We start from the raw sequence: 11,733 nt of genomic DNA, 5'->3' as shown, positions 1-11,733 counted from the left end.
TGCATACTTGGGTTAATTCAAAGGCAACACAGTTAAGTACCCAGACCTCACCAACCCAAATTTGTCATGCTAGGCAGTACAGTAGTGCACAGGTTTGAAATGAACAATTGGGGAGGCAGAATTAGGTCTTGCTGGTTACACTAGTTGGGGAGACAAGTAGGTTCTAAAGCGATGATTCTTTGATACCGATTCTTTTTATTGTTTGAAGAGTTTTGTTGTTTGGCTGGGCTTTGGGTTGTTTTTATTTTTAATAAATTAGAATATGTAAGAAGTTCCATGCCTCTAACAGAGCCATCAATTACTAAAAGGCAATGCCTTTGATCCCATTTCAAGCCCCTCACTGCCAATCTTAAGCCCCAAGAGCTCTTTCTCACGGCTGGACACTCCATTCTTGTTTGAACTATGCATGTTGTTTTCTTCATCCTTACTTGCATCTGTTTGGGGCAGAGGGAATGGAAGGCAAGGTGTAAAAGGGGAAGGCTCAGTTACGTCTCCCTGTTTTTGGTTAGAGACTGCTGTTCCGGCTGCCTGGAGCCTCAACAGAGCTCAATTGTTTCATTTATCACAAATAGAGGGCAGCTACTGCACCCACTAGCGGATGAATTTTTACTGAGCTGCAGCTTGGAGTATCTGTTTTGCTCCAGGTCATAGAAATCATACCCCCAGTGTGCATGCTTATTGTTACACCTCATCCATTTTCCTTGTCTTTTCTCCCCCCTGTGCTTTTTCCCACACGGCTTTCTCTTAACCTCAGGCTTGTTCTTGTTTTCTGATGCCAATTTGTGCCATTATGTGAAAATGAAAACTTTGTAATACTCAAGTCTCATGAAACACAAGGAAGAAAAAAGCACAGATTGGTGTTGTAGTAATAACAGCTGCTTTAGAGAAACTTAGTAGTGTCAGGCTAGTAACAGCTCTCCCCCAATTATCCCCATTTTACCTTATTTCAAATGTATCTGATACTGCCATGCCAGAAAGAAATGCTGTTGATATATTGAAACCCCAGCAAGTCAGAGGTATTGGAATAAAGGAGGATTAAACTTCAATCACTTTGAATAGTCATTTGCTGGAGCAGTTTGCTCCTTTCTCATCCTCAGGGAAGAAAATGTCCAGACATGCACTGTATTATGGGAACATGTACTAAATTTGCAGTAACTTTGCATATTACTTGCCGAGAAAACTGCTGGTTTATTTTTGGTCTGTTTCACATATTCACATTCCAGTTTTCTTATCTCACTTTTTCATCTCAAAACCCACAAACTTCTCTCCTTAAATTTGGACAAGTTATTTAAAGTTTTTAAATTGCTGTTTGCACTTAGCATTTTTATTATCATGCAGACTGTATGTAAGTTCATGCTTGTAATACTTACTCTACTACTTCCAAGTGTAATATTCCTTGGCAGTTCTAATCATAACAATTAAAGAAAATTTAGCGGTGACTTAGGGTGATCTATGTATACACAATAAATCTTAAGCATTAAGAACCTCTTAAAAAAAAACAACCTGGTCTGCTGCTGAATTCAAACATTTAGTATCAGTTTTTCAACACAAAGTAAACAGAGATTGAAAAAAACCACCTACTTCCTGCATTTAACTATTTGCAGTAGAAAACCTCATCCAGCAATGCTCATTTTATGTACTTTTAATAGGGTTCTTCAGTAGAAAATACATTTATTTCACTCCTTAAGGGACAGATTAACTTGTCACTGTTTCGCATACTCAGCAGATCTCTGACCAAAGAAAAGCACATCTCGGTAAATGCTGTACTGGGATCCCACCACCAACAGCAGCAGAGCACTGTCTTACAGTACTGCAGTCGAGTTCTTGAACGAATACACTGAGGCAGCACATCAAGTATTTTCTTCAGAGAAGGCACTGGAATCCTGCTGTTACAAAACCAGTACATTGTTTCCAATGCTCTTACATCTTTTAAAGCTGCTTTGTAAACAGATGTTTTAAACGAGGTGGAAACAGAAAACTGAATGAAAAGTAAAGACGGTAGTCTCTAGCTCACTGCTACAGACACCTGGTTGAAGATCTAAAGCAGAGTTCCAGACCTGTGGCTTCTGAGAGGTTTCAAATGTGTTAGAACTGGTAGAAAAGGACAGCAGAGTACACTTTGTCATCAAGTACTGTAATTTGCCTCATGACACTCGACCTGAAACAAAATAAGCTGTACCACAAAAAAAGGACATAAGAAGATACCCTGCTTGGCCAAGCCAGCGGTCTCACTAGTGCCACTGTTGCGGGCCCCACGGCGGCGACCGAAAGCCAGGTGGGCCGGGGCCGGCCCGCAGGCGCAGGGGGCTGGCAGCGGCCAGGGTGTCCCGGCACCCAAAGGGGTCCGACACCGCCGCCGCCCAGCCGCCCCCGGAGCTCGGCTTAGCACCCGGGCTGCGTGATCGGGGCGCGCGGGCCAGAAGGACCCTCAGCCTGCCCCGCCGGTGCGCCGGGCGGGGTCCCGGCAGGCGGGGTCACCGAGCCCGTTGCTGCTGCGGCTCCGCTGGCCGCACGAGGGCCGCAAGGCTCCCTGCGCGGCTCCCGCCCGCCCGCCACCGGGAGTCTCGTCCCGCAGCTGCCTGTGGCTTCGCTTCCCGGGGAGCCGGCACGCGGGGCCCACGCCCCGCACGAGGCCCGCGCCGCGCCCCGCACCCCGGTTCCCGCACACGGGCCCCGCCGCGCCCCGCAACCGCAGGGACGCTCCGCGTTGCTCCAGTGGAGCTACAATTAGAACAAGCCCCGCAAGCGCTGCCGCACCGGTCAGCGGCGACGACCCGCCTGGGGCGGGTCCGCTGCCCAGTTCCGCGGCATGCGGCCTGCTGCGCTGCCCGGGCGGCTGTGGGGAGCCGGGACGGGTCCCCCCGCCCCCGCCCTCAGGGGCCCAACTCGCGCCGTCGAACGCCGCATGCCTCCTCAGACACCGTCTCCCCCACGACGCGCCCGGCCCACGCCTCCCGCCGCAGGCCCCAGCTCGGCTTTGTCGCCCCCCACGCGCCTCCCGGCGCCATCTTAACTGCTGGCGGCCCCGCGCCCTCCAGCCCCTGCGGCCAGCGGCGGGGGCGGCCGAGGGGGAAGAAGAAGCCCCCGCCGGACCTACGGCGCCAGCAAAGGTGCCGGCCGGGGCGGGGGCCGGCTCGCACCCCCCTCCCATGCGGAGCCGCCGCCCGCCCGGCGCGAGCCCCCCGTGCCCTTCCCCAACATGGCCCCGCCCGGCTCGGTTTACCGCCCGCGTGCCAGCGGCCGCGTCGCTCGCGGTGACGTCATCTCGCAGCGCCTCGGCCGTTGCCATCGGGACCGCGGAGCGGGCGGCGGGAGCGTCTCGGTCCGCGGCCCCGCTCGCCGCCATGTTCGCGGACTGGACGGCGCCCGGCGCCGACGTGCAGTCGCTGTGGAGGAGCGACCGGAGCGCGCGCTGCCAGGCGGTGAGAGACCCCGGGCGGCCTCGGCCTCCGGCCTGGCTGGGCCGCAGGCGCCAGAGCCACGGGGGCCGCCCCTCCCCCCCCCCCCGCCCCCGCTGAAGGCGCGGCCGTTCCCCAGCGCGTCCCCTCCGCTCGGCGGCGACCCCCCGCAGCTCCCTGCTCGGGCCGGACCGGGCCCGGCCTTCCCCGCGGGGAGCGGGGCCGGGCCCTGCGCAGCACTCGCTGGTTCGGGCCCTGGCACCAGCTGGCAATGCTGGCCACGCCAAGGTCACGGATGCATTACCTGGGCACTGGCAGAGGCACCCCGCTTCTAACCAGTAGCCAGAGGTGTGCCAGTGTGCTTGAATGTCTCTATGAAATGCCAGCAAGGGGAAGTGCTTTGAATATTTTGTACAGCACTGGTTTTTTGGGTTTTTGGGGTTTTTTTGGTCTGTTTGGATTATTAAGACAATCTTGCCTGTCTTCTTTTACTAGAAAAGCTGCCAGACTGGGAAGGTTTCAACGGTTGAAACTGCAGCACAATCTCATACTAGCCAAGATGCCAGTGTGCAGACTGATCAAAGTAAAGATGCTGTCCCAGACTTCCAGCAAGAAGTCCAAGTAGATCACACCAGCCTTCTGTCATTCCTTCAGAGCGTGGAGGATGCTGTTATCAAAGAGCTAAATAAAAACTGGAAAAGCCGTGCCTTTGATGGCTTTGAAGTGAACTGGACAGATCAGAATGAAACAGTAAGTTGACAGAATACAGATCCTTGTCATTGCCCAAGCAGAGCTGGTTGCAGTGGCTCTTAACTCGTTAGTTCTGTTTCTTACTGCTGTGATTTTTCTTGCCAGTTTCTAATAATTGGCCATTACTAGTTGGTGGTTTTCCCTGGCTTTCTCCCTTGCTTGTGGCCTGGCCTTGCTTGGTAAAACTGTTCTTCCTGCTAGCAACTGTTGCAGTAGCTTTGTGAGAAGGCAGCCTGCAGTGTAGGTTTATCTTCAGCCTCCAGCAGCCCCTTTAGAGTGCCAGACTAGCAGATGTCTAGGAACGGTTGCAGTCAGCGATTTGGGAGCTCTTCCTGCTTGGATTGTGTTTGTTTAATGTACAGGACTCGAGAGTAGAAGCAACTTGTGTCCATCAGTACATGTTGGTACTGTTGTTTTCAAGCCATTCCTTGGGAAGCTTAATGAGTGCTAGACTCATACCTGGGGGGCTGTTGTAAATCCTTACGGCACGGCCTTCCAGATTTGTTGTGCAGCCCCTGAAGTGTGCAGTCTGTGGGAGGTAGTTATGAGCAACGGTGGGTTTGGTAGAGTCATGTGTTGTGGGGTTTTATTCCCAGTAGGAATTCAACAACTTTTCCATGTAGATCTACGTGCTACTTGGACAGAGGGGAGGCCAGCGCTGTAACCGTATGATCACATTGCAGGGGTGTGCACAGGTCCCGTTTCTCTGTGTTCAGAGATTGCTTCAGTGCCTGAATTTGATCTCTTCCAGGTGTTGTGTTTGCATACGTTGTCATACCCGGAGGCTCAGGATCAAAACCTACAGGTTACCAGCGTCTCATGGAACGCAACTGGATCCGTTGTTGCATGTTCATATGGCCGGTGAGTATCTGAATGGATTGAGAGTGCAGCTGAGGTTGATGTGATATCTCAGACTGACCTGAGCTTTAGATATGTTCACTTTCTCTGCAGTAATAAACTATATATATATATATATATACACCTTTATGCAAGTTAAATAATTCATATTCAAAGAAACAAAATCTCAGGGCAGTCTTAAATTACGGCTTTTATTTCTTCTGCCTTCCCCCCTGCCCTGAAGGTGGATGCATGTGCTCTTACTGTTTCTAGATAGATTTGATTTGGAAAGAAAATGTAAAGAGCAAATGCCTTTGCAAAGATATGTAGGTGAGGTTTGGAAGTACATGCTTGCCTTCACTAAGGTTGTGTTGTTTTAGTGTGGTCTCTTAGCACCCCAGATGAACGTGGCACTCATTCATGCCTGTGCCTGGTGCCATGGACATGTTTGTCTAACAAACCTGTAAAGATTTCTGAAGTGAGGGTTGGACAAAACTTTCATCTAATCCAGTGAATGTCTATAGCAGGCTCTTCTGTGCCCCACTGCTGCCCTCATTCTTTTTTCTTTCTGCTACCATTTCCTTAACTTAAATGCCCCAGCAAAAAGGGTATCCATGAGTGAATGCATAGGGAAGAGTAAAACAGGACAAACCTGTATGTTACTTGCTCCTTCTGCTCTCCCAGTCTACAGTTGTTTTCAGATTAGAATGTGGTTTCTGTCTCGGTGGTTACCCTGGGTGGAATTCCTTTCCATGAACTTTTACATAGTCTCTGTGAATCTGTGTAAGCTTTTAGTGTCTACAACATCCCTTAATAAGGAGTTTCACAGATTAACTACCCACTGGATGAAAAGTTGCTCCTTTTATTCGATCATATCTCTTCCAATAAAAGAATTACAAACATCAAATAAAGGCAGTAGAAGTCAGGGTCAAAATCATTGCTTCCTGTCCCGACCACTGACTGTTCTGTAGATCTCTGTCCTCCATATCGTCTCCTTGTAGCAAGATGGGACATCACATTGGTCAGTGTGGTGCTAGGGACAGAAGACAGTTAACATTTTGGTAAGCGTGTGATGAGTGAAACAGGTAGAATTAACAAAGGCAGTAGAGTGGCAGGGTCTGTTAGCACCCTGGCGTAATAACTCTTGATCCACATGTGGCAAACCAGAATGGCGGGCACAGGACTGGACTGAAATCTCTGCAGCTGGGGTGTGTGATTTGGGCAGGGTCATCAACACCATCTGGGTGGTTGTGGAGAATGTTCTCTGTTCCTGTGGACATGCCTCGCCCTCAAACTGTGCTGCATGTCTCAGGCCAAGCAAGACCCAGTAAGGCTTTGCAGCCCCTTCCAGCCCTCCAGGTAAGATACTGCCTCACTGTTATTCTCAGACCCCAGATCTCTGAGTGCTTGCTTAGAGGACATGTGGTTTGCAACTCAGCCAGTTTGCAACTTGGCAGCAATTTGGTCTCTTTAGATTTTCATTCCCAAGTACTCATGGCAACTTTATGCGCCCTTTAGATTGTTCCCTTTATTTGTGTGGCTGGTAGGCCTTGGAATAGTGAATCATGTTTGAGATTTACTTACTGGCACTTTGTTCTCTAAGCAGGCTGGCACTGTACTCTGTATATAGTAGCCCACAGCGAGGTTTCATCACCTCGTGATCCCTTCACCTCAGTTTTCCATCAAGCCACAAAGCAGGATGTTTAAATGTCCAACGGGGCACACCAGAGCACTGCTAGACTGGGATTCTCTGCAGAACAGACAAGGCAAGACACAGCTTTCTCTTCATCAGGTTGGATGGTGGGGACTGGAGCACAGAAAAATCCTACGTTTGCACCTGGAATCTGGACAGAAGAGGGTTGAATCCGCAGCGCCCTGACCTAGTGCTGGATGTTCCCAGTTCTGTCATGTGCTTGGCTTTCCACCCGTCCCAGCCATCACTGATAGCTGGTAGCTTGCTCTTATTTTAGACCCTATCTGTAATGTACCCTTATTTCCTTCAGCTGGGATCATTGTGTTTCTCTCTCTCAGCTCAGCCTCTTAAGATTTCTTGCAGAAGCAATGGTGTTGTGGCTCCTTAAACTGAGGAACAACAGCAACACTGATAAGTGCACTGTTGCTTCTGAACTGGGACTTGCTTTTTCAGTGACATCTGCCTTTATGCCATCTCCTCCGGGAGATGGTAGGAGGAAATTCAGCCCTGGCTGTATGTGGAAAGAGCGTGCTTGTTTGGGTAGTACTACGTTCTGTTACACCAGAGCTAACAGTGCCCCGTGTGAAGCTGCCAGTCCTTTGGAGCTGGCTGGCCCGTTTCCACCATAGCTTCATTTGTGCCTTTGTTCCAAGCTGCTAGACCTTAGGTGTTTCACCTTTGTCCTTCCAGGTGGCCTTTTCAGTGGGGAGCTGCTGGTGTGGGATACCAGCAGAACAGAAGATGCTGTGATCTGGAGGACCGGGATGACAGATGACACTCACATGGACCCGGTGTATCAGGTAACAGAGCACCTACAGCAGGCAGGGCTGGGAAGGCAGCGTTGCCACTCTTCTGCTTCACCCCTTCAGTGTCTGTCCACAGACCGGCTGCTACATTTCAGCAGTGATGTTCTCTTTTAGTTGGCTATTTGTCCCCAAATCTAGCTACTGAACAGGCATTTGCTGAACTCGGCACTCACCCTGTAAGTTCTTGCTGTTCAGGATAAATGAGGAGTAGGCCCATTCTCCTGCTGTAACTGTTTATCGATGTGGGTGCAGCCAACAATACTTGTAGTGGCTTAAAAACGTTAGTAGCAAGGTGTCACGGGTCCTTAGCTGGAAGCTTAAAGACACGTGCTTTAAACATGCCTTACAGCCTGGCTTCCTCATGGTTGTGTCCTTCGGGGGTCCCGTGACTCTGGGCAATCTCTATTTTCTCAGCTGGCAGTCAGGAAAATGCTGCTGTTTATACCCGGGTGGCAGCACTTATAAATACACCTCGGAAGTGGCGGCAGGTGAACCATAGAAGCTGCAGCACAGGATTCAGCCCCAAACCCCTGAACGTGCTTCTCTCCTGCCACCTACGGCCGCGCGCCAGCCCCCAGTAGCAGCTGGGCTGGTGCCCAGCTCACCCTCGGGGACCACCAGCTGCTGGGTGAGGGCTGGGCAGCTGCGACTGCCCCCATCATGGGCTCATGGCATTTGGGACAGGTTAACTGGATATCTGGCGCCAAGCACGGAGAGCGTTCCCGGCTGCTGAGCGTGTCGACGGACGGAAGGATCCTGGTGTGGAGGGAGGAGCAGGATGGTCGGCTGGCCCTGGCTGATGGGTTTGCTGTGGTGGCTCAGCAGATCCCTCGCAGCACTTGGCTGAAGAAGGTGAGTTCAGCAGTTCAAAGGGGGACAATTGGACAAAAATGCTCTTAACTCTGGAGCCCACGTGGCAGAGCTCGCCTTCCACCTGGGAACGGCCAGGAAAAGCCCTTTTGAACATACACACTAACCCCCCTCCCCTTTCCCGTATTGAAATCGCTCCTTGGAAGGCTGGCAACGGCCGAGGTTTTGCCACGCTCTAAGGAGAAGCTGGTAGGATGGAGAGGAGAACTTGCTTGTCATAATACTCACTTGTGTGCATCCCCTCCTGGGAGGGTGCTGCAGAGGTTCACGGCTGAGCAGTGCTACAGACGTCGCCAGTGGGGCAGGCAGCTCGCTGGGGCCCTGGCAGGCCGGATCGGGCGGCTCTAACCACATGTGCCTGCCCGCGGAGCCTCCGCCTCCCACAACCACCTTGTCTCTTTTTCTCCCAGTTTCCCCGGGGAGAGGTGGCCGTGGGTGTGACCTCGCTCTCTTTCTCACACTTTGATCCCTGCTTGTTCGTCGTCGGTGTGGAAGGCGGCTACTCGCTGAAGTGCTCCATGGCAGCAGAGACACTGGCTCTCCATCGGGCAGGCGGTTCTGTCCCGCTCAGGGCGCCGGCGGAGCTCGCCTTCTCCCCGCACGGGGGGCCAGTGTACTCCGTGAGCTGCTCACCCTTCCACAGGCAAGTGCTGTCACTTGGCACCGGCGCTGCACGTTGGTTGGACACAATTATCGCCTGGCTCTGAACGTGCGTTTTCCAACTTGGCCCCCAGGCGCACGTGGGTACAGAAAAGGGGTCACCTGGCATCGGGGACTTGATCGTGTGACTTCCCGTCACAGGGGAAACAACGTCCGTCAGCTCTGGTGAAGCCACCCACTCGAATGGCTGTGTGTGGGCGCAACGCACCTGCACTCGGGCTGGCACAGAATGTTAGCCCCTGCCTTAGGTCATCCTTAATGCTGAAGAGCAATTTAAGGACAAGGCCTTTAAAGAGTCATTCATTTATCAGCGCTCAAGTGCTCAGCCCATCAGAATACTCCTGGTAGCTGCCTGAATTCCGATCGGCAGCTCCTGTCCCTGCCCGTTTACCCACCTCCCGTGGGAGAGGCCCCACGCCACGTTTCTGTGGAACATGCTGACAGTCCAGGTTTGTGTTTAATTTGCATGAGACAAACACAACTTAACAATGCCCGTCTCTAGATCAGCAGTTCTCAGGCATCCCTGGCCCGCAACCCACAGCAACCCTCAGCAGACAACACAAGCCCTCATTAAACTTAATTGAGGGCAGTAACAAAGCTGTGCCTCTGCAGAGCACGCTCCCGGGTACAGCCTGGAAACTGCTGCTTTAGGCAACACGTTCAGACCTTTGCAAAGCAGGAACATTACCGGAGGTCACGCTCCTTCACCCATCTTTGCTCTCCGTCTTTAGCAATAAAGCAAACCTCGTTGTTTCCTGCTTCCTCCCTCCCCCAGGAACCTCTTCCTGAGCTGCGGGACTGACGGACAAGTTCACCTCCACTCCATGCTGCAGGCACAACCCCTCCTTTCCCTGCAGTTATCAAAGAAATACCTCTTCTGTGTACGCTGGTCTCCAGTTCGGCCACTGGTCTTTGCAGCTGCATCTGGGGAAGGCAAGTAACTGCAGGTGCCTATTCTTAGACATAGAATTAAGATTACGCTGGGTATTAATTAGTACAGGACGATTGTGCCGATTAGCACTTCCTGCAAGCTGAGAGCAGTGACCATTGTTTGTACTGCGTAATTAGTGTAACAGAGTAATTTCTAACTAGCAAGACAACTTTGGTCATGGTTATTTTTCACTTTTGATGACGCCTTTGCTTCTGTTGCCACAGCCATTCATGGGTATGTAGTGTGGCAGGATTACTGCGGCTCAAACTCATTTCCAGCTTCCTTGGTTTCAACATTTACTTCTAGAGCCAATGGTTTAAAACAAGAGCTTTTTCTTTTTGAGTTAAAGAATGGAGATTTCACAGCATTTGGCAAGCTGGTTTCAGGTGCCTGACAGCAGAATAAATCCACGCTACCTTGCAGGGATGTCATCTGTCACGGCCCGGACACTACCAGAGGGACGGGGAAGTGGGTTAGAAAGAACAACTCAAGTGCCAGGCTAAGCAGATACTGTCAGCTGTTAAATACAAAACCCGCTGCCACCACCTGCGACAAATGTTTCTGTTTTACAGGAGATGTGCACCTGTTGGACTTTGAGAAGAGCTTGCAGAAGCCTGCCCTTTCCATAAAGCAGGGGGAATGCCCTGTGTACTGCTTGGAATTTAACATCAAGCAAACGCAGCTCTTAGCAGCAGGGGATGCCACCGGTACAGTCAAAGTCTGGCAGCTCAGCTCTGACCTCACCGAGCCGGGACCCAGGGAACAGAGTTGCCTGGAGCAGCTGGCCAGCCAGCTCACGGACTGAGGCAGCAGCACAACCAGCTGCATGAAGCTTGTCACTGCTCTTGAAACACCCAGCTCCAACGGCTGGAGTTTCATCCGCACAACAGTTCCATTTGCATTTAGCCATTAAATGCAAGATGATGTGGTTCGACCAGTAATTTTTATTGAAGCACACTGCAACATGTTTGTTTTCCCTAAGAGTTTTAAGCTAAGCAGTTTAAGGTTACATCATCAAGTAACATTGATTATTGTAGAGCACAAAGAGAGAGAGAGAGGGAGAGAGAGACATGCAGAGCTACAGTCAGCAAACAGGAGCATGTTCTTTGCATCTTTTGGTACTAGTGTTTTAGATCAGTTCACGAAGAGTGAACGTGTAAATTCTATGTAGTCGTAGGCAGAAGGAAGTTCTCTGCCCTTGCCATCCATGTAGGGCTTCATGTGAGAAATGCAGTAATCGGCCTGTTCCCGGGTCAGGTTCTGAAAGACAGAGACAGCGCGGTGGTGGGGACGGGCACTGGGAGGCTGCAGCCGGGGCACTTACACGCCACCCCCCCTCTCAGGGGCACACTGCTCAGGGCAGGAGCCAGAGCAGCAGAACTACACCCAGCAGGGGAAGGCGCTGCTTGTGTGCACTGTGTGGTTAAGGGCTGGAAGGTCTCACCCGAGTCCTCCCGTGGATTAGGAGGCAGAACGGGTCACGGGCACGCAGAAGCAGTGCAACCTCTGCACGTGTCTGCCAGCTCTGGGATTCAGACAGGCAAAACTTGCTGCCTTGGTGGGGCAGCGAGAGGGAGGAGGTGTCTGTACTGGCTAAGCTCAGGGTTAAGTTTCACCTTTGAATCGCTGGAGAAACTTCTCCCTCTGGTCTCCCAAAGGATGAAAGGAAAGCAGTGGCTTCTGAGGACAGACACAGTGAGCGCGCTCCCCCCATCCCAGGCTTTTCAGCAGCTCTTGTTTTACTCAGCCCGAGTAGTTCTTTGGCAGTTAAAGCTTTTCCTCTATAGG

At 51.7% G+C, this 11,733-nt stretch overlaps 2 protein-coding genes and 1 long non-coding RNA gene across 11 annotated transcripts in view; 1 reads left to right on the top strand and 2 right to left on the bottom strand.

Annotated features, from left to right (window-relative positions):
• Positions 1–2,408: 2,408 nt before the first annotated feature.
• On the top strand, positions 2,409–10,877 carry DYNC2I2 (dynein 2 intermediate chain 2). Of its 3 annotated transcripts, none has more exons than XM_056353052.1 (9): positions 2,409–3,419; positions 3,894–4,148; positions 4,900–5,009; positions 6,778–6,935; positions 7,369–7,478; positions 8,169–8,336; positions 8,765–8,997; positions 9,790–9,947; positions 10,518–10,877. In XM_056353052.1, exons 1-9 carry the CDS (start codon positions 3,150–3,152, stop codon positions 10,748–10,750), a joined length of 1,695 nt encoding a protein of 564 aa, XP_056209027.1. In that variant the 5' UTR covers positions 2,409–3,149; the 3' UTR covers positions 10,751–10,877. The 3 variants fall into 3 exon arrangements, with proteins under 3 accessions (XP_056209027.1, XP_056209026.1, XP_056209029.1); XM_056353051.1 differs by having other exon boundaries at positions 2,409–3,422; XM_056353054.1 differs by having other exon boundaries at positions 2,409–3,422; positions 9,790–9,961; positions 10,518–10,649.
• On the bottom strand, positions 5,828–9,818 carry LOC130155615 (uncharacterized). The gene is made up of 2 exons (XR_008824124.1): positions 9,703–9,818; positions 5,828–6,018 (listed from the first exon to the last, which is right to left on the bottom strand). It is a non-coding gene; the product is annotated as an uncharacterized LOC130155615 (long non-coding RNA).
• The window catches only part of SPTAN1 (spectrin alpha, non-erythrocytic 1), a 53,508-nt gene continuing 52,644 nt past the window's right edge, over positions 10,870–11,733 (bottom strand). For all 7 annotated transcript variants that reach the window (XM_056353047.1, XM_056353046.1, XM_056353043.1 and 4 more), the window contains one exon: positions 10,870–11,205. In XM_056353047.1, the coding sequence (XP_056209022.1) occupies positions 11,080–11,205 (126 nt within the window). In that variant the 3' untranslated portion in view covers positions 10,870–11,079. The remainder of the gene's footprint in view (positions 11,206–11,733) is intronic.

Source organism: Falco biarmicus, chromosome 9 (genome assembly GCF_023638135.1).
Source record: "Falco biarmicus isolate bFalBia1 chromosome 9, bFalBia1.pri, whole genome shotgun sequence".
NCBI classification, from domain to species: domain Eukaryota; kingdom Metazoa; phylum Chordata; class Aves; order Falconiformes; family Falconidae; genus Falco; species Falco biarmicus.
This window is presented reverse-complemented; position numbering and strand designations above follow the sequence as displayed.

What these genes read in the sequence shown, in the direction of transcription:
- DYNC2I2 (XM_056353051.1), top strand. Translation starts at nt 3,150, where the DNA reads ATGCGGAGCCGCCGCCCGCCCGGCGCGAGCCCCCCGTGCCCTTCCCCA. An exon ending in CCAGCCATCACTGATAGCTG is followed by an intron (nt 6,936 to 7,368) that starts GTAGCTTGCTCT and finishes TTGTCCTTCCAG; the next exon opens with GTGGCCTTTTCAGTGGGGAG. An exon ending in AGCTGCTCACCCTTCCACAG is followed by an intron (nt 8,998 to 9,789) that starts GCAAGTGCTGTC and finishes TCCCTCCCCCAG; the next exon opens with GAACCTCTTCCTGAGCTGCG.